The 21769-nt window shown below is 42.8% G+C and overlaps 1 protein-coding gene across 2 annotated transcripts; it reads right to left on the bottom strand.

Moving 5' to 3' along the window:
• Positions 1 to 7423: 7423 nt before the first annotated feature.
• ubl3b (ubiquitin-like 3b) lies at positions 7424 to 21238 on the bottom strand. 2 transcript variants are annotated; one of them, XM_080466461.1, is made up of 6 exons: positions 21126 to 21238; positions 15905 to 16015; positions 12011 to 12119; positions 10454 to 10540; positions 9201 to 9278; positions 7424 to 8869 (listed from the first exon to the last, which is right to left on the bottom strand). In XM_080466461.1, exons 2-6 carry the CDS (start codon positions 15929 to 15931, stop codon positions 8817 to 8819), a joined length of 354 nt encoding a protein of 117 aa, XP_080322587.1. In that variant the 5' UTR covers positions 15932 to 16015; positions 21126 to 21238; the 3' UTR covers positions 7424 to 8816. The 2 variants fall into 2 exon arrangements, with proteins under 2 accessions (XP_080322587.1, XP_080322586.1); XM_080466460.1 differs by lacking the exon at positions 21126 to 21238 and adding an exon at positions 16571 to 16701.
• Positions 21239 to 21769: the final 531 nt, after the last annotated feature.

Here is a 21769-nt window from a genome sequence, read left to right as displayed (position 1 = left end):
GCATTAAAAAGCAAATATTCCTAAATTATTATCAAACACTAAACAAAAGTTGTTGTTTTTTTTTAAGGATGCTTCAATGTTTAAAGTCCTGTATAGAGAAACATTAAAAAAAACAGCTTGACAAACATTTGTGAGCTTTTGATTATTTCTTACATAAAAATAAGTTTACAGAAGTTATGTCAATATCTGTATTTGTTTTTGAGCGTTCGTTAGTTGCAGCCCTGCGTCTGAGCTGCAGTGTCTCCGGGTTGAGACTGTGCAGACTTCAAAATTCCCATCTAAATCGTACCGGTCTCTTCCTGTATACGAAACAAAAACATGGAAACAGTGAGCGAGTTCGGGCACCACGAACAGAATGAACCTGCCGCTCATAAATCACAGATCTGGAACAATGGACTCCACCTGACCTTTTCCTCCAGAACCCTGGAGCGCCACAGCCGAGAGAACCACACCTTCATCACAACAAACAATTAAAAGCTTCCAGTCAGAGGAACCATCTTCAGTTCTTCTCCTGTCGCCGTGATTATCAAGAGAGTAAAGAACTGGACACAAACAACCAGAAGTTTCATTCATCTTTCAGAGTCGCCATGTGACAGACAGACGGGACGTGAAGTCGTGACTCACAGACCGCAGTGACTGAGCAGCTCTGAAACCTCGTCTGTTATGAACTCTCGATAAAAAGGATCGATTTCCTCCTCCGCAGCTTGTTCCCTGTGAGCCTCACACAAAGAGACGTGGGACTCTTTCATCCGTCCACTGACATTCTCTCACTCCGTCCTCTTTCTTCGACTTTGGCCCCGGGATACTGGGAAACCGGGAACCTCATCCAACAATGTCGCCCAGTAGAAAGTTAACATTCACAGTTGTCTCCCAGCTCTCCATCATCTGATACTCTCTCATTGAGCTGCAAATGGAGTCAGATTAGGTGGAGTCAAGCCACAGGGAAGCAGAAAGTCTGAAAATTGTTCACACTCAGGGCGAATACAAGACAGACCCCCGATGGTCCAGGGTGCAAATCCACCTAAATACTCTTGTAGTCTGTGTTTTGTTTGTTTTTTTGGGGGGGGGGGGGCTGCCCCTCGTTTCTACAGATGTAAAGGTCGCAGCAGCTGTTGGGGCATGTGCAACATATTTGCTGCGCCCCACATGGCAAACGGCACATGGGAGCGAGGCCAGGTACCTTAATCCCCACCACCCATGGGATTCCCCACCAAGAGATCCCATTAGTGAGGATGAAAGCCGTGAGGTAGTCCACACAGGCTCGGTGACTTGTGGTGCGCTGCAACCCCCACGGGCCCGCGCTGACCTCCATCTGATCCCTCACTAACTGGAATCCCAGCGCCGGCTCCAGCGGGCAGTGTAAAAGAGCAATGAACTGTAAAGCATTTTGATGTCTTAATGAACAACATACACAGAGCAACAAGTCCAATAAAGGGGCACCTATAAATCTGGAGAGAGCTGCAGTATTTGCAGAAAAACCATAGAAACCACTTCAAACACTTGGGGGGGGGGGGGGAGTTCAGAGAGGAGCCGCTCAAAGAGTCAGAAACACTCTGAAAATTACAATGGGCTGTTTGGAAAGTTGTAGCGTGATGACACGGTGTTACAAACTGGCAGGGTTTGTAATCCCGGGAGTCTACAGATCTTTTAAAGGGTAAAAATTCAAAGTGTTTGTTCCATGGGGTTAAATGAAAGGATAAGGACTCACCGACCCGCTTCTCAGACGTACAGTAGGGAGCAGAGCACCGGGTCGGCATCTGGTGTCACTGAGCAATAATCACACACAACGTGAACATGTGAAATAATTCAACAACTGGATCAGGAGATGAGGAAATTTATTCACTTTAATGATGTCTGGAGAGCGTTCAGAGCGGGTGTTGGTGCGTGAAAGCAAAGCAATCGCGGACACCTGAAGATAAAGCGCGATCCTCATCCTGAACGCAAACACGGATGAAGAGAGAGAGAGAGTCCGGGCACGTGTTGGAGCACAGCTGATGACCGGGGCTGTGGAACGCCAGGGTGATGATGACTGAAGGCTCTCGGCAAGCAGCAGCAGATATCATGACAGCATAATGAGGATAATTCAAGGTTTTGGGTCCAAAGATGCAGGTAAACAAACTAAACATTAATCAGCAGGAGGTTTTGAGTAATGGCTCTTTCACTACGATCTCCCATTTGTTTTGGCCTCAGCTCCGCACATAATCACTTTGGTATGTTTCCCCTCGAACTTTGTGCTTCTCATTTTAGGTTGAATGAAGGAGGAACGGCTGATCGGGTGCCAGTACCCTCCAGTGACCGCTGACCTGACTAAACAATGACGGCACCGCGTGTGGAGCCAGGAAGAACACAACACGTTACCGAGAAGGAAAATAAAAAGATCTGTAACGTTCGTGCCTCGTCTGTGAGCAGAAACAGGCCGAACAAACCCCGTCAGATAATAATGGGTAATACTGGAGCTTATGAGCTAATATCTATAAACAGATCTCTCCATATGAAGATGGATTACTGTACACATGAGGCATAGTTTCAGAGGCCCGAGGAGCCTGAAGCCTTGATCTTACCCAAGAAATATGATATGCACCCTCGAAACATTCACCAAACAACTGGAATGTTACACAAAGTGAGCACAAAGCAATGTTCAACAGCCAGAACGAGGCATAAAATGACAAAAAAAAAAACTGTGTGAAAATACCCCATAAACCATAAAGACATTCCAAATGTGAAGCAAATAACATGGAAATGCTCAAAACAAAAAATGGGCAAGAAACACAGTTAAATGAATAAAACAACTGCTGATCTTATCAGCCGAGTTCTTTGTGGTTAACTTCAGGACAAGTGAGAAAGTGTATGATGGTTCTGTGGTTCCTATTATATTTGTGCATAGAAAAACTAATTGTGAACCATGATCTTGGTTAACTATACATGCAGTGTTTTGTTTTAGGACAGAGACCGAAAGCAAAAAAACAAGCAGTCATCACAATATAAGTTAATCCACCGGATGCAGATTTGATAAAGGCAGGAGGATCAGATCAGAACTAAAAATGTAAAGCAACTTCAAATATATATATTTTCTAATCATATCCAGGAATGCTGCAGGTTCAATCACCCATCTGAACACATGGCAAAATGTCCTTGAGCAAGACACTGAAGCCCAAACTGCTCCCAATGGAAAGACTGAGCATGTTGTATGGCAGCGACCACCATTGATGTGTGTGTGTGAATGTGTGTGTGAATGTGTGTGGTTGAGTAAATGTGACGTTGTAAAGTGCTTTGGGTTTTTTTTATTTACCATTATCTTCATGTCTCTCACTTACCACCCTTCAGTCAACAGCAGCTGTCTTGGAATCCGCTTCACCAGTCACAATAACTTACCCAGAAACGCTCAGCTTGTTGAGATTCGTCACTTATTCAGTGATTTTCTTCCTCCCGACGTCGAGCTGCCGAGTGAGAGACCGAGCGATTGAACTGTGTACCTCTGTCGGTTCGCTGTTTGAGTGTAAACATGCAACGTGCAGCACGGCGCGAAGGATTTGCTCCGCACACAGGTCAGAGGTCGGAGTTCAGCTCCGCAGCGGAGGAATGTTTACCGGAGCACCGAGGCTGGGATATCTATTTCTGAGTTGGCGTTATTCAACGCCGTGCCGAAAAGAGGAAAAGAAACTAAGTTTACAGTCATGAAAAAGGACAACCTGTACGTCGTATATATTCAGAAACGCGGAAGCTGTCCATGTCCTGCTCCAGTTGATCCAGTGAAGTGTGAAATTTTAACTCTGCAGGTTTCTTTGTGCCTTTCTGACAAACAGTCAAATAAAAAGAAGGTCATCTGACCCCACCCTCGGTCCTACACGCCTCCTGTTACAACTCTGTGATGGAAACACTGACGCCGTGACACTTCCTCCACTCACACGCCTGGTCAAAAGTCCACGCCGTACCTTCACTATCTCTTCATCTGGAAACCAGCGTACCAGTGTCTTCCCCCTCCCCAATTAGGAGAACGGAGCAGCGCTGGAGATGAAGAGAGGAGGCGGCAGCTTCTGGAGTCAGCGTGAAAGCTGCTCATTTGCCGACACCCCGCTGAGTTAATTCAGCCCCTGCATGAGTGTGTATGTTTTCACACTGGCCTACTGAACTCTTTCATTTCATGCCATCGGAGGACGTCTGGCGTGGACACACAGCCTCGGAGGAGGCAGCGCACCGTCACACACAAGCAGGAGCCCTGACAGATCCACAAAAAGAGAGTTTACAAGTCGTTTTAAGTTTGGTATCTCTCTACAGCGCTCTGCATTTTCCTTTATAACTCAACATTAGTCAACACGTTTATTTATTGTTCAAAAGAGCAGCAAACAGTCACACATGCAAATAGTCACAGAAATCCTCCTGACATGCTGTCATGTGTTAACCACTCTACCAGCTGTGGTCTCAATCAAAAATATAGTAGTGACTTAAAATAATGCAGATTAATTAAACCACTGATATCAGATGCCCCTTCAGTGCCAGAGTCAGTCACAAGGTACGTGTGCAAATAGAAAGGCCGCCACTTGAACCCCATCAGGAGCTCAAACCCCCTCAGTTATGAAGTCACTCGTCTATTTAAAGTAGCCACGTGGAACCTGGACAAAACCAACAAACAAACTACATGAAAGTAATTGGAGACCCCCCCCCCTCACTTCCTGTCAGTCCCTGCCTCCACCTGCTGGTCCCGCTCTGCTCCTGTGGAAAAAGCTTCTTTTTCTCTTGATTATTCTTGAAGAACGTGTGACAAAACAAACTGGGTCAATAAAGCCAGTTCTGATGGTACATTACAGACACACCCTCCTTTTAGTATTGGGTCCTGTGTTTATGTGAAGTACTCATGTAGTACACGGGCAGGACAGAAAAAGCAGAACTATTCTAACCAACTCAGCATGGAGCCGCCCTGTGGTTCACCTTGGACCGCTGGTTCATCGCTCCAGTCAGTCAGTCTCCTTAACCACGTCTCAGTCTTGGAATATGTTGTATATTTTCAGTTTTTTTTTTCTTATTCGATGTTAACCTAGGCATCTTGAGATTATCAAAACGATCTGACTGCTTATATCATGTGATATAATCATATACTGTATGTCTGTCTATCATAAATGAGCTCAGTTCTCAGCTCTCAGTTGCCACTCTGGTTTTCTAGTTGGACACTTGGGGAAAATGAATTAATCACCATTATTCTGCCTCCAGGATCCACATTTAGTACCTCAATTATTTATTCTAAATGCAGAAAACAGAAGTCAGCTGTGCACTGGTAACTTCATTAACACCTAGTGAGACAGTTGAGTCATAAATGTGTTGTTTCATCCTTCACCCAATGCTAGATGCTGGAGTTTGCAGGAGAGCAGAAGGAAGAACATTTATTTTGGCAAATAGTGAAACTAATATGTGACTTTTGTTGAAAGGTGCAAATGAGAAACATTTTCCGTCAATGAAGACGGTTCAAATGCTGCTTTTTGATGTAAAAACACATTTTTAACATGTTTTTCTTCAGGAATAAAGACAAAAAACCTCTGGTGGTCTGTCTGTGTGACGTACAAATACCTTGAAAGGTCAGATCACAACAGGTCCAGAAGTGGCGGCGGTGGCTCACTTGATGGAGCAGGCCGGTTTCCAATCTTCAGGTTATTGTTTGAAACCTGCAGTGCAGAGGAGCAGGGATGAACGAGAGCAAGCACAGAGCGCAATTCACCCAGCAGAAGCAGCAGCAGCAGCAGCAGCAGCAGCAGAAGCAGCAGCAGCAGAAGCAGCAGCAGCAGCCATGTATGTGGAGTATTTAAGTAGCAGGGATTTCAACAAAGTTCCTCCCCAGACACCAATTTCAAGACAGCTGAGTCCCTCTGTGGTCGGCTCCTGTTCAGATTTCACTCTCCACTGAACCCAGAAGAAAACTCCTCTTAACGACAACACATAAGTGGAAAAGAGGCCGAGAACAAGCAGTTTCAGCACAGCAGCAGGTTTGGAGGAGTCGTGTGCAGAGAAAGTTGTGGGTTGACTGCACTTTTCCTGAGATTCCCTGCCAGTGTCAACTGGAAACCTGGACTTCTCGCAGATTCCTGGGGAAGAACCAGCCCGGTGCGTCTTTACAATCCAACTAAAACACCACAGTGAACCTCAGGACCTTTCATCTCAGGGCGACGTGACATTTATGTGAACGTTCAGGTGTGAAAACAGTTTGTTTCCTTTTAGCCGGAACTCAGAAATATCAGAGCTGCTTTCCACTCCCTGAGACTCTCTCCCCACTCATCAGAATAAAAACCCTTCAGTGTAGAATTAGACCAAAATACAGCTGAACTATCAAGCAGCGCCGCCCTCTAGCGGCTGGTGACTAAAACTGCAAGCGAAAGAAAACGTCCATTTACCGTCTGCAGGTGGAGAAAATCAGTTTGGTAGATGATTTCTTTGTCGTTGCCATGGCTGGACTAGAATATGGCTTCCCGCAGGTGTTTTTCTGTTTGTGATTTGCACTAGTGGAGAAATGGTTTTTCATGCATGTTTAAGATTCTTGGAGAAGCAGGAGTTTGCACCGAGGAGGTGATTCTCTTCTGAAACGGATCAAAAGGCAACTGTATGATATGATTGATGTATTAATCCCCATCACCATGGCAACAACTCAAGAAACATGTTCACAATTGGGCTGCACAGCGGGGTAGTGGTTAGCACTCTCACCTCACAGGAGAATAATCACAGGTTGGAGTCCAGGCAGTGTGTGTGTGCTTCCCCTCATCGTCTTAAAAGGTGAGGCTATTTGGTGACTCTAAATGGTTTGAAGGTGTTTATCATTGTTTGTCTTTCTGCCTTCATGCATAGTAACCTGGGATCAGCATTGTGATCCTGTCCAAAATTTACATACATTAGTGATGATAGACAAGCCTACTAATAAGTGGAAAATTGGCCCAAGTCGCTGCTATTTAAGATTTCTCATAAGAAATCAAGATCCAGTCAAGTCTTGACAATCATGACTCTGCTGGAGAACAAGTAGGTTGGAAGTTATAGTTTAGCCATTTTTAATTTGCGAGTTTTTCACACCGTGACTCTTTCCTGAACACAAACTACTACGGCTGTAAAGGCGTGACAAGTCGCCGTATGTATGAGAAGTGAGTTTTCAAAAGAAAAATCTGTAATCACATTGCTGATTGTAATTTACACACCAAGATTTGAACGTTCTGTTCGTCCAACAAGCTTTCTAAGACAATAAATTTAAAAGATTCAAAGCACGGGTGTCAAAATATTCAGGATGTCATCACAAAGTATAAATATTCCAAAGACTATTTTGGCTGAAAAGCCCAGAAATCCTGCAGCCTGAGAGCAAACAGGCCAAGACTGATGCCAGAACTTGTCTGTAGCCTCAGAAGGACAATCTTCCATCTTCAGCCATCATTAGGAAAACAGTAAATCTGAATCGAGAGAAGTTGCCTTATGTAAAGATTTATTAATTTATAATACAAGCTTTTATGTAGACCACATTGCATTTTAGTTTTTACATTTATTCATACCGAGCTAAACTTCATAGCAGTGACATTGATTGACAAAAAACACAAACCAAAAGACACTCGATGGAAGGAATCAAAAGGTTTCCGACTGTTTCTGGAGAAACCGCAGCCCATCAACGCTCCCAGTGCACTACTTACCCTCACTAGTCCTCATACAGTTTGCCACGTGCATCACTCGCTCACGCACACAAACGCACTCGCACTAAAATTCAACAAATACCTATACACAAGATAAAAATTGATATATTTAAATTTCAATATTAATGATATTACTGAATTCCACAATAAAAGGCAAACGAGAAGTAAAGACAGCATCCAAATGAAAAGGAGGTGAAACACCACCAAAACTTTGACTTATTTTTTTTTAAACTCTTCATCCAGCAGGAGAAACTCTCCCTGCCTTCTCTTCAGTGTCCACTAGAGGAGCGCCTCGCGGCGAGGACGCCGCTCCTCCCTCCCTCCCCATCTTCAACCGCTTCTTCCGTCTGCGTTTTAACTGGCCCGTCACGAGTCGACAGTCTCGTCAATAAAGTCTCCAACGGAGGTGCAAACATGCCACTGATCCAACTCCGACGCCGAGGGGCTGGTCTGTGCGTGTCGCGGACCCTCGGGTGTTTCCACAGCTCCTCCTGGTCAGAAGCCTCCCCCCCCCCATTGGTCCGCTGCCGGGAACAAACAGGTGATGGCGAAGGCCACCGGTGATGACCGGTTGAGTTTGTAAGAGGCAGAAACAGTCTTTGAGGAGAATGGCAGCTTTTCTACGACGTGGAGGATTTAAAAGTCTCTTCATCTAAGCAAAACTAAATCAGCCATGAATTGGGAGGAGGAGGGGGGGGGGGGGGGGGGGGTGATACACAAACACTGCAGGATTAAACTGGTGGAGTGCAATGAGGTTAACACCATTCAGTAAGACCTGGGGGAAACGTCCATGTGACTAGTCGGGGAAGGGTTAAAGCCCACACATCCTTCACAGTTCCTGGGTCTTTCACACAACATGTGACGACTCTTCAAAACGTCTCCAGCAGCGGAGACGCCTGCAGGGGAGCGCGGGTACTGCGCCAGTCCATGATCTTCAAATATAAAGGAGTAACGACGGCACACTCCGCTGACGGAGCCAAAGTTTGGGGGGCAGAGAGTGAACATATTGGCACATTAAAAAAGTCCAACCGAAAAGCAGGTAACGGCCCCAGATATTCCAGATCTGCAGCCGACGTGACGACAGGCAGGAGAGGACGGGTAAGCATGTGTGTGGGGGGGTGTGTGTGTGTGTGAGGAGTTGGAGTTGAGGGGGGGGTCGTTTCAGTCGCTTTACAAGAGAAGGCAGCAGTTGCTCTCTGTGGTTTTTTCTCTGTTCCTTTGACCTACAAAGACACAGCAGAGACACAACAACAGGTTGAGTGGACACTCCAACATATCAGCTCGGGACAAAGGTGGAGAAACAAAGTCCTTCAGCATCGTGGAGAAAAGCAAAAAAACTGCTGTAGAAAAACTAGTTCCTTTCTATCACTTATTCTGAAATGAATCAGATTAAGATCCGTTTTCTTTTACTGCACAATAAATGCAGGTCCTGCTGTTATTATCTGAAGGATAAGTAGCATTAGATTATATACATTCAGGTTTTAATGGACGGAACAAATACATTTTCGACCCAATGTGTGAAAATAAAGGAAAGGACTGAAAGAAGATCCTCACCATGAGAGTTGGGCTCTGGAAGAGTCTCTCTGGCAACCAAATGCATGACGGTCGTCCGGCCCGGTGGCAACTTTAGAGCTTTAAACACGGAAATACAGGCTCATTAATTATCTTTATACATACACACAAGTCATGTCATCATAGAAAACAAATCCTGCCTATTCAAAGTTTGGTAGAGAGGAGGCCGACAGGGACTGCGAGGGCGGCGAGATTAACCTGCAGTGTATGTTTACAACCCTGCTCAGACTCTTTACTGTGTCACTCCTTATTTCCCCTCCAACAGAATTACAGTCCGACTGCAGCTTGACCAAAGAGAAACCGTCCACTTAACCCACTTAAGAGCGACTCGGCCGCCGTGAGCAGAGGTCAGGGAATCTGAGGTGAGGTGGAGGTCGCAGAGTTTGCCGGGTCAAAAGTTTAATGAGATTAAATGAGTCCAGTGAGATCTCCGGCTTCGTTTCACTGGCCGATTCGTTTGGACTCGTCTTTCCTCATTTGACTGTGTGTGGCGCCTGTTGCCATGGCAACACGTACAAGCGCAGTGAGAGCTGATGAAAAAACAAATGTAAACTATTTATTTTAACATTAAAGAAGAAAAAAAAAAAAAGAAAGATCACAATCAACACTTTCATTATCTGGTGAAATATTCTAAACACTCTGCAGGTCCTTGTTGGGGTCAGAATGACCGAGACAGAGCAAGCGTCCGTCTGCCGTCGCTGCTTTAAAAGGTATTTTAAAAATGCATGTCATTTGTTTTGTGTGCAGCACTTTGCCCCACCCCGAGGATGTCCTAAAGTGCTTTATAAATAAAGCTAGATTGGATTGATTGAGTAACTTTGCATTTGTCTCTCCTTCATCATGTGCTCCTCTTCGCTTTATAGCTTCCTGGTATTTCTCACTTTGAAATAAAACTTTAGAATCTAATCTTCCTTCTCCCGTTGATTTGTCTTTTTCTGCATTGTGTTCCTTTTGGGAAAAACGGTTCACTGATAACTTCAATTCAATTACATCATTTTTGTGATAAAGTTAAAGACCGACCGGGTTATTTTACATTCCAACATTTATGTTTGAAGTTTGCTTGACATTTTTAAAGATTTCAATATTGATTCCATTCTCTGCATCTCACCCATCATATTCGTGGGAAACTGTAAAGCTCCGCCGGGGAGACGTTGGCGGTTATGAACCAAACTTGGCCTCACAAAGACTTCTTTTAGCGTTTTCTTAAGGCGGCTGGATGGAGTTGACCGTCTTACCTCCCAGGGTGACGTTGCCATGAAGGAAGCGTCCCTGGAAGATGAGGCGCAGTATGCTCGGGCTGCTCACCTGCTCCTCCTCCCATCCTGTCAGAGAGACGACAAGTCCGTGAATCACCTAATCTGGCCACACCGACACTGGATCACAGGCCTTGTTCACAAATTTGTGGGTTTAGTTTAAGTTGATGAGACGCCTCCGTCAGAGCAGAAGTGTCAAAGCTGCTCCTGAAGACTGGAGCCCACCGGACCAGAGGGCTGAGACCTTTAGGAAAGACCCCAAGTCTGAGGCTGAATGGCTGTGATCCCATTAAACTGCTGGGAAACTAACAGGATCTAAATAAATCAAACATCAGATCTTAGTTGGTGTTATTAAGTCCAACAGATAAATTCCTGCTGCTGTTTGGATTTTTACACATTTCAAAAGCACCGGTCAATATTCAAGTTATCCAAGTTCACCAGATGCACGTTAAGACATCCGGTCTGTTCATTTCGTTAAGTCTAATATTTAAAACAATGTAAAGCGGACTAGAACAAGTTGGAAAGCTTTTAAAGAGCAGCAAATTAACATGAGCCTTAATCAGGTGCCTGACAAGAGGGTTACTAGATTTATTTGAGATATGGTGTCTGGCATTAGTTATACAAAACACAAACATGTCAAGGCCAAGGTTAAAGGTTAAACTTTAAACATGCCAAAGAAACCTGAGGAGCCTTTGACAGTAACCTGCGTTAATGGACAGCATGTCTATAGCAGACTGGGTATGAAACTTCAGGAAACCTTCACATGTGATTCTTTGTTCCTAAAAATAAACTTCTGCTGGTTTTGTTTCTTTCTTCCTTTCCAGCTCCACCCTTTATCGGACAGGAGACCATATATGGTAACTTCCTCATTTTGTCGCATTTCCTCAAAAACTGATGATGCTGGGTGACTAATAATTGCTTCATCAACAATTAAATGACAGGTGCAACATGAGCATGGTTTCGAGAGTTTCTAAAAATGAAATGACAGCTTATGTTACTTCTTTGTTTTGAGTATCGTGTACATGCTTCAGAAAATTGAAAAGTTTCTTAAAAAGGAGACTAAATTGTTGCACTTTAGTACCTATTTTATTTTTATGCTTTAGATTCTTCAGTAATTGAAAGTTTGAGGGGGTTTGATTATAAAAACGACTGTTTTTAATGGACAACTTTTTAAAACCTGCTAAAGTGGAGAAAAAAAACCCCGAGGGTTGAAATGTTGATACTTAAAAGTATTTCAATAAATATCCTGCAATGGATTAACTTAACCTGTAAACGTACGCTATATTAGTGAAAGAGGTAAAAAGTGGTCGATACAAAGGCCTGGCACATTTATTAGTTTGCAGTCATTCCGACCTCGTTGTTACCCCAGGCTTCTTAAATTTACAGTACTATTACACTGTGTTCAGTATCATCAGCGTTTACTACCCTGAGGTAGATCACTATGGTAAAACTGCATTTAAACACGTTTCTTTACAAAATTTATGAAGCGGGGGTAAAGTAAAAAATAAAGAGGTCAGGTGACTCGAGTATAAATCGTACCTGCAGGCCAGTTCTCGAACACATGCTTGGCGATGTCCGTGGCCGAGTCGTTGGGAGAGAAAGTGAAGTCTTGCGTCTTCCCACTGACCAGGATAAGGCGGAGGTGCACCTGCCGCAAAAAGACAAAAACAACAAACATTAGCGCGTGAGAAATGCATCGACCGACACAAAACGCCGAAGCTTTGAACTGCGATGGCCCTCGATTGGTGGTGATGACTTCCTCTAACCTCTTCAGAGACGAGGTGACCTTCGGCAGGCCGCCGGGAGACAGGCATTCCAGTCTAATTAGATTTATCCACACCAGATCTCCACTGGGCGACTTCATTCACGGAGGGCTTACACTGAAGTGAGCCCCTGTTGCCAGAGACAACAACAGATCAGGGTGGGGCTGAGGGGGGAGAACACTGGCCCTTTAGTTCCAGGGTGCTGCTGCTGCTCCTCTCCGGGCTGTCGGCCTAATGCGATAACCCCAGGTGTCCCAGACAGCTCTGGGCCGTGTTATTAAATTTACATGGCCAGTGCGTAGCCCTGAGGGGGACTGTGCATATGTGTGTGGGAGGGTCTCTAACAGCGGGGTGTCATCCACATTTTATCCTCAAAGCAACTACACACACTCAGCCATCAGTTTTTTATGAATGCAAGCAAAAAAAATCAATACATAGTACTCAGTACTCTAAGATTAGAAAATCCACGCAAGAGCTTCAGGGGAGAAAAAAAAAAAAAAAAAAAAAAAAAAAGCCTTCAAGCTAGTGTGAATGCATGAAGAATAAATGTTTTTACTACAGCTGAAATTTGACAAATTAACTCTTTCTAATCTTCATATGGGCAAAATGCAAAAATTAGACATTAATAAGTGAATGTAAAAAAATATATATATATTTTTGAAAAGTTAATATTTTAGAATACGTTAAGCCTTTTTTTGCATCGTTCATCATATATTAGCTTTTAAGTCAAGAAAAATAAATACAGGAAGTCAAATAATGTAATAAGTTTAAATAATAAAACGTTTTAAAAATGCTTCAAGTTGTTCCATTTATATTTCGTGAGCATAAAAATAGTAGTTAGCAACAACTAGAGTAGTTTCATATTGATTCATACAAACATTATGAGGATCAATAAAATTCTGCAAGATCTGCAAAAAGGAAGAGTCACGTTGCTTTTGGGAATTCTGCAAACTGCAGTTGAAGAATCAGTGTTTAACTATTATTGCTTACAAAGGTTAGGACCAACATGTGTTGTGCTTTCAAAGAGGAAAAGATGAATTATTTATTCATCTGATCATACACTGTTTTGGTCATAAAGGTTGTCCTGAGCCTCTGACCTGTTGCAGTCATTTTTATGATTTTCCACCAAATCAAATTTACATGGAGCCGCAAAACATGTTTAACCTTTAAAACGAGGCTGGCGCAGCTTCTAAAGTTTCATATATAAAGTATTTTTGAAACGTGTATAAAAACTGTATCCCTCGTGACATTTACAAAGTTTTAATCACAATATAGGATGGTTACATTTTCAGCTGTTTTTATACCTAATTTTAGCATTTTCATCCTTCTTTTCCAGCATTTGTCACACAATTTTGGCATTTTTAATCCCAGACGCAACTTTACGTTAAGCATTGCTCCACACAGAATAAATAGAAAGTGGAATATCAATTAAGACCGGATTAAATTTAAATGAATAATTTTAAATATTAAATGTACAAGGCTTACGTGACTCATATGGACAGAAAGGGGGAATGTAACCAAAACACAGCAAACACTATTTACAGGCAGGAGTAAAAGACTCCAATTGCCACAGGAAGGACATTTTAGCCATTTTAAAACATTGTGTTTCTTTACCAAGCAGTTTTATCCGTTTAACCACTTTGGTATAAAATACTATACGAACTCCATCTTTCTATTGCAGCATTTCAGCATGGCGCTGAGAGTTGACATATGAGGATACTTTTCCCAGACATTTGCCCTCCTGAAAACGATGGCCCATGAACTTTCCTTGGTCCACAAATCATTAAAGGGAGAACAAAGAGACTTAACGGGGGGGGGGGGGGGGGGGGGGCAACCCCGCTCTCTGATCTGTTTACCAATACAACCCCGGCCCCTCTGCCCTCCCCTCCCCCCCCCCCCCTCTGAACTGAATAACCTCCATGTAGGGGTTTGCATACCCATGTCATCATTAACAAGCTTTGGCTCCATCCCTTTCATCCACAGCAAAATAAAAACAAAGTCAAATCTGCCCCGTTACCCCATGGCAACATCCTGGATTTCAAACGTCCTCGACATTCTCCAATCCAAAGAAAGATGTTACATCTCACGAACACGGCGACGATTACTTAAAAGGTTAACAGGGTTAGCAGGGGCTTATCCAGTCGTGATAATGGTCAAGATTTCTAAAATCGGAGCCAGCCTCAGAGATGCTGCCAAGATGGTCTATTAAAAACCCACAGTGTTTTTAACCTGATGTACTTAAATGTATACAAATGATCAAACACCTCCGCGTTTGGTTCATGTATAATTTAAAACCGCATTGTTTCACTGTACATACGCTGGTGTGGCGGTGTCTGACACACTACTGTCTAAATGAAGGGAGTGTTTGGTTTATCAGACATTTCATAAAAAAGTGAAAACTGCCATCACGTAGTTTAGTGTTTAAAACGGGTAATAATATAATTGTAGAAAAGACCAAAGCTCCACATGTCAGTTTTTGCTGATCTTAATCCCAGAGGACTCATTTATATACACTATTATTGTTTAAAAAGCATCTTTGTTAATTAAATTTGCACCATGATAATATGTAAAATTATAATTAAGGTCAGTGAAAGTTAGAAAGTCATCTGCCAATCTGGCAGTAATCTGGCATCATTATTAATATAGAGTTGTTCACTGGCGCTCTGACCAGAGCTTTTGTTGTGCATCCAAATAACTATTGTCCCTTCCGGGTGGTGGTGGTGGTGGGGGGGCAGGACAGAGTAAGAGGGTACAATCAATTGGCATCTAAACCTTGAAAGGAAAGTAGGGCAACGTTTTAACTGAGATTAGACAGATGGTGTTCACAGGAGCAGCAGTCACTATCCCAGCTAAGTGTTTGTGAACATTGGCTAATCCACAACACCATTTCAACCGTCACCCTACAACTACATTATATATATATATATATAAAATCATCTACAAATTTAGAAAAGCACAGCAAAAAACTGACAAGTGTCTGCAAAAGAAGTAGCAGCAAAGCTGAATAAAAAACATTTTATCCACATTTCAATAGAATATGAGAACAATCAGCTTAATTTAACACAAAGTGATACGACTTCAATGACTTGTTTTATTTAGGTCTGGCCACTGAATTGAAATAATTTAGAGATATGAGGGTTTTCAATAATAATATTTCTAATCAAGGGCTGCAACCATTAATTTCATTGTAACTATATTACTCTAAGTTTTAAAAGTCAGAACATATAATGGGAGTTAAAAAAAAAGAAGAACTTTTTTAAGGATCATAGATCCACAGTTTTATACATACATGTAATGTGTTGATGCTAAGAGGGCTGACATAGACAGGCCTTCAAACAAAATGCATTATTCTCATCATGATTAACAAATGTGTTTTATTTTTTAAGTGACTGACTACAGTTAAACCTAAGTTTCCAAAAGCTTAAGATGCAGGATACAGTCACTTTGGTTAAATCAACCAACAGCCCATCATGAAGACACTTTATGGACCCAAGCCTGTAATTTGTTGAAGTGATGATGACATTCTGTAAATTTGAGAGTAAAAATGAAGTTCCATTTCCTCTGTGACAGACTGAGGAACAAGAGACCAGCTCAGTGAGAACAGACCATCACCTCAACTCTGCCTTTCAGTCTTCAATCGACCTGAAGAAGGTGGCAGAGCCTCACTCACCATATCAAGATCCCTCTGGGTGGTCATGGCTCAGCGTGGAGGAGGGCCGTGGACGTGGAGCAGAGAGGACGGGGCTGGTGTGCTTCAGCTGCTGGAGAGGGGGCCAGAGCCCTGGAACAACACGGACACTGTGAGGCTGTTTTCCCCCCCAACACACACAGCCTGGCACCTTCACTGCACAACACTCAGGCTCCAAGTCGTCTCATCACCATCAATCAAACCTCACAACCCTGATCGATCGGTTACCTCAAATGTTTCACACTCTGATTAAACAGGCACATTTCACGGGGCTTCAATTAATCCCAACACAACATTTGACCTGGTGGTTTGTGGAAAAAAGGACGAGCTTGTTAGCTTCCATTAGATACCAGCGGTTAACCGAACGTTGAGCTAAGGGGCTAACGCTCGTGAGCTCTTGGATTACGGTCCTGCGTCCGTTTGAACGATTTACAGAGGTTAACAGTTGGTACCATAAGTGGCCGGGGCATATGTCTCACACGAGGAGACGATCTTAGCAGTGGATATTACTCTTGGTAGATGTCGAAGCAAAGCTTCACCATTAGCTGCTGCGTTAGCTTAGCTTCTGCCAGCCGTGCTATCTCCATCAGCGACGGGCTCGGAGGCTAACGCAATGCGAAGCGGCGATGTTTCCGTTGTCAACCTCACCTGCATCGGATGAGTATGATGGATTTTCGCATCCAGTTGAGTAGACGCTTCAGCGGGGAGCGCCTTCGATAGGGGGGGGGGGGGGGGGATTTCGAGTGCAGATGGATATCGTTATGGTTGACTGTGGTGTCGGTGGCTAATGGACGGGAAGACACCGGATGTCAGCTGGTTGTAAACACCGCAAAGGCTCATGGGAGTTGGAGTCATGAAGATTGCGACACATGTGCCAAGGTAGTTACAGAAATATTGAATGTTGCTTTTTATTCAGGGTTAATTCTGATTAACTGTTAGCTTGTTTTGTTTATTCTCTATCAATGAAAATGTTTACGAACAAGTTGGTTAACAGAACATTGCGTTTGAAAGGAATTGTTGAAAAGATGTCATAAAAAGTCTCTATATACTTGCAATATGTTGGGAAATCTTTAATTTTAGGTAGCTACATCATGACAGAAGTCTTTGTTGCCCATGCCTGATGTGGACAAAGTTATGAACATTCTTAATCGATGGAGAATTTGTTCATCCATCTTCTGTACTGCTTTATCCTGTGCAGAGTGCTGGAGCCAATAACTATGGGCGTGAGGGTACACCTTGGATAAGTCGCCAGTCCATCGCACAGCAAACACAGACAGACAGACAGACACGCATACATATTACTAACCATGAGAAATGTAGTGTGTTTTTGGACTGTGGGAGGAAACCTACGCACACGTGGGGAGAACATGCAAACTCCACACAGAAAGGCCCAGCCAGTATGTGAACCCACGATATTGTCGTTGTGAGACAAGAGTGCTAACCACCGTGCAGCCTGCAGATATCTGTGTTCAACTGTAAAATGAATTTAGAAATACTGAAATAAACACATCATTTTACCCTTGTATAAGTCTTTTAACCATTAAAACATATTCTACAATACTAAATCTTTCTTGTGATTGCTTGCCACTTGGGGCAAAAAACAGTAACAACCATGTCCTGTAGATAAAAAATATATAAATTCAAAAATAATAATGTATTTTGCAGCCAAAGATAACTTATTGAGTTTTTGACATATGAAGAGGACTCATGACTGCTTTCCTCAGCCATTTCTATGATCATAACAATTCCCAGGAATCCAGCAGATTTCCATGAGGGGAAAGGTTTATATCAAAATGATAGCTGTGGCCCGAAGAATTTTACAGACATTTCCTGGCCAATCATTTTGGCCAGACACACAACCTGTATGACACGGTCATAATATGATATACTGTATTTTGATCAAATTTCCCTCTTTTTGTCATTGCGGCTCAGTTTTGTAGTTATAAAGAAAAAAAAACTAAAACCTTTTGGATTACAGAATCAATGTACCACAAATATAATTACTGACACTTCACTTTGCAAAAGTTGCCGAGACGCGTCAGATAAGTTTCTATAATCTGAGTCACACCAGTTACTTCCAGGCAATTAATCATGAAAAGGATGTAAGAATGGTGTGCAAAGTCACCTTTTGTTCACCCAACAAGTTCATATAAATGCTTGTAATTATTCCGAAGACATCTTTTGTTGGTTAACTGACAAATGTATCACGTGCAAGTGTAAACTCCACCCAGCTGCAAAAATCGTCAGTTCATCGCTCCAAATTAATGAAGATATATCAACAACACTGATACGAGCAGAAGTTTATTAAAAAAAAAAGGAAGGTCACATTGAGCTTCTACAGATTTAACAGTTTTGGGTTGTTAAACATGTTAAATTTCAGGGTTGTGTCGTTCTAAATGTGGCTGTCAACCTCATCATCAAAGACGGAAGAATGGAAAAAAGAATCAGAAGGGAAAAGCTTCAGTTCTTTTTGCTGCAGCTTTATGTTATCACCCCCATCAAAGCATTAGCTCCCAATAAACAGTCAAGTTATAGTTGGTTTCACAGCTCTTTAACTGCATACTTTAGTTTACAGTGCATTAAAACAGTCTGTGTTTGCCTCGGCCTAAAAAAAAAAAAAAAAAAACTGTTTTATCCAAGACAAACATCCAAGCAGCAAAGGCCCAGACACCCTGCGCTCACACTCATCCAGGCTTCAGGGAAGTGGGCTCAAGAGCCTGACACACAAAAAGCTCTTCAGCATGAGAGAAGCACTGCGGTGGGTCTGGTTACCTACAGACTGCACATGGGCTCTGGTTCCTCGTGTTGTTCCTACAGCGTGTGCAATTATGTTCGTCATAGCAGAGCAAAAAAAAAAAAAAGAATAGGCAAACTGGGCCTGCACCTGGCGATCAGACGCCTGGAGCCACTGAAGCATTTTATACAGGAAGCCTGCCTCTTCTTTGCCGTGACTCAGCTAACGAGAAATGGTGCGGGATCTAAAGGCAAATATTAAAGTTGGAGATTAAGTGAAGTATGGGTTGGGGTGTGTTGCTTTTCATTACAATGAGCAGGAAGTCACGCGAGCCTTTCACTTGAAACAGGATTACCAGACAAAAAGAAAGCTATGCAGAAGTTAAGGCACAAACGTCACATGTACAAACATCCGTTCCATCACTGGATGAGGGTGGAGTAAACAATGCGGTTCCCATTTATAGATCTACATGTGATTCTGCTGTTAATTACTCTTCTACACAACATTTATTGACCACTGCTTTACAGCTTAATCTTCTTCAAGGAGAACATTTTCACTCATTTAGGCTTTCATAACAATGAATGTAATAGCTTTTGGTGGTTGGCTGTCAGTCAGAACAAAACAAGACCTTTCATATTGTATCTCAGGCATTCAGAGACCTTAATCATCATTTTTCACATATTCAGGAAATGTTACAACCTAAACCCTCATGTATTAATTAAAAGGGCCCAACAGAATAATTAAAGATATTTATACCACTGTGTGTCCCTCAAAGAACTGAACCGTGTGAGCTGATGAAGATGAGAGAGATAATTAAAGCTTGTGTAAGGTTTGATCTTTTTTTTTTTTATATACATAATGTTTCCAGTTACATTCATAGATTGTATTGCTGAACTTCTAAAAAATTTTTTTTAAAAATTTGGAAAAATCACCCAACCAAATCAACCAGGTGAAAAAATAACTGAATGCCACTGAACATGAGTTACTCTCACAAGGAGCAATTTGTTGTTTGTGACACACCTGCAGCATCTCCCTCTGCCCTGAGTCATCCACGTCAAACCATGTCCATATATAGTAATACTCCAGCACATGAAATGCTCTTTGCATCAGTTGAAATTCAAGTAAACTACGGAATAGAAATCAAACAAAATGATTCCCCTGACATGAAAGTATTTGTGTGAAAATGCAATTACCTTATGGTTTTGGTGGTTAGTGATCCGTGCATAGAGGTTTTCATTGATAAATCAGATTTTAAAACAATGGTTTACAGTCAACATGTTTTTTGTAGTTATATTTAATAATTAAAATAAACCCTTCAAAAATAGAAGATCTGTTGTATTCAAAAGAATCTCCAGAGATCAAGTGAAATATCAGCCATGGCCCTTGAATAATTTATTGGTAGTGTGGCTCTGTCATTGTCTGTCAAATGTTTGCAAGTAGTCGTCAGTTGAAGACCTTAATCATATCAATTTGATATACAGTTGACAAAAGTATTATTCAGTAAATTACCATATATGGAAATGTAACATCCAGGAGAGTGTTTTTTTTCCCAGCATTGGTGTAATTAAACTCTGAGGAACCTGATCCATCAGCCAGCATCATTTTATACTGAACTGTTAATTTATGGAGTTTAATAGTGCCAAACTAATGAGAGTCTCTCCTCTAAAAAATGAAGCCTGAAAAAGATAAAACAATTCAATAATATGTCTGGACTGAAGTATGTTTACTTCCATGTTTTACAACACAATGGAAGTATATCCTGTTGTAACAAGGAATCCGGTTTGTGTAACTTGATTTTTTTTAATGTTATGACAAAACGTGAAAAGTTAATCTAACTTAATATTGTTTGTAACCTAAGCTTGTATTTTCTATTTAAGGAAATAATTTCTCAAAACCTTTTTTTTTTTTTTCAACATTTAGGTTTGCGGTGATGGAGGAGGACAAATTAAAAATAGAAATTTAATCTGAATTAAAAACGAATGTGTTGTTGTGTCGTGACTTCCAGGTTTCCCCTCTTTAATAGCTTAACCGGCCTCCGTGTACTCAGCAGTTTCATAAACTCTTACATAATGGGTTACTACAGGTACATGTTGACTCTACGAGCGGCTGTTTACGCCCGCGCTGTCACCTGGAGGACTCCACTTCCCAGAAGTCCGCGGTGCGCACGCGCAGAGCGCGTTGCCTGACAGTGGTAAACAGACGTCAGAAGGGAGTCTTCGCCTCGAGTCAAAACAAAACAAAACAAGTAAAGAAAAAAAGAAAAGAAAGAGATTCCGGAGGAGCCGCAACGACACCAACTTCCACAAAACCCGTCTTCCAACAGAAGCGGCTACTTGGACCGGAGTTCCCGGGGCGTTTTCACGGACTTTTCCCGGGATTGTAAACTCTGGAGTAGCAGGAGCTTAAGCGGCTAGCGTTCCGGGGGCTATCGTGGTGTTTTCAAAGTGCGGCGACTGGGAGAGGACTCACCTCCGAGCGGCTCCAGCTTCCAGCCGCGAGCTCGGCACACCGAAAACGAGCGGCGACGACCGGCGGAGCCGCGGGGCCTCGGCGGAGACCGGGTAATATCTGTTCAAATACGCGCTTCTTCGAGCATCGTGTGCCGCGGCAGGAGTGTGGAGAAACATGGCAGATGGTGACACGCGCCTGGCCGCAATGTGGCGGATCGCGCAGACCTGAGGACTTTTTTTTTTTTCTTTTTTTTTTTTTTCCTCTCCCCGGACCACGCTTCCCTTCGTCCCCACACTTTATCACGGTAGAAGTGTGAGCTCGGAGCCCCGTCCCTCCCCGGTGCTCACCGCCGCCGGACGACTGTTCGGACGTTCGCCGCACAGGCCGGAGCGGCGGCTGGACGAGACTCGCTCCTGTTGCAGCACTTCGGGGGCAGTTTGTTGAGAAAAAAACCCCCAAAACAAAAAAAAACCCCGCTGCACCTCCTCGTTTCACCCCGAATGAACCGCACCGGTTAGTGACTGCTTGTTGGCCCAGTGTCGGATCACGTTAAAGTTCTGGTGTGTTTTTGTTCCGTCCCGAGGAGGACGACACGTTGTTTACAGACTCTCCTTAGTAAAACTCAGATTATAATCCCTGCATGTCAGTTTACAGTAAAACTC

Source organism: Lipophrys pholis (genome assembly GCF_963383615.2).
Source record: "Lipophrys pholis genome assembly, chromosome: 6".
Classification (NCBI taxonomy): Eukaryota; Metazoa; Chordata; class Actinopteri; order Blenniiformes; family Blenniidae; genus Lipophrys; species Lipophrys pholis.
Note: the sequence above shows the minus strand (reverse complement) of the source record. Positions and strands in the feature narration are given on the sequence as shown.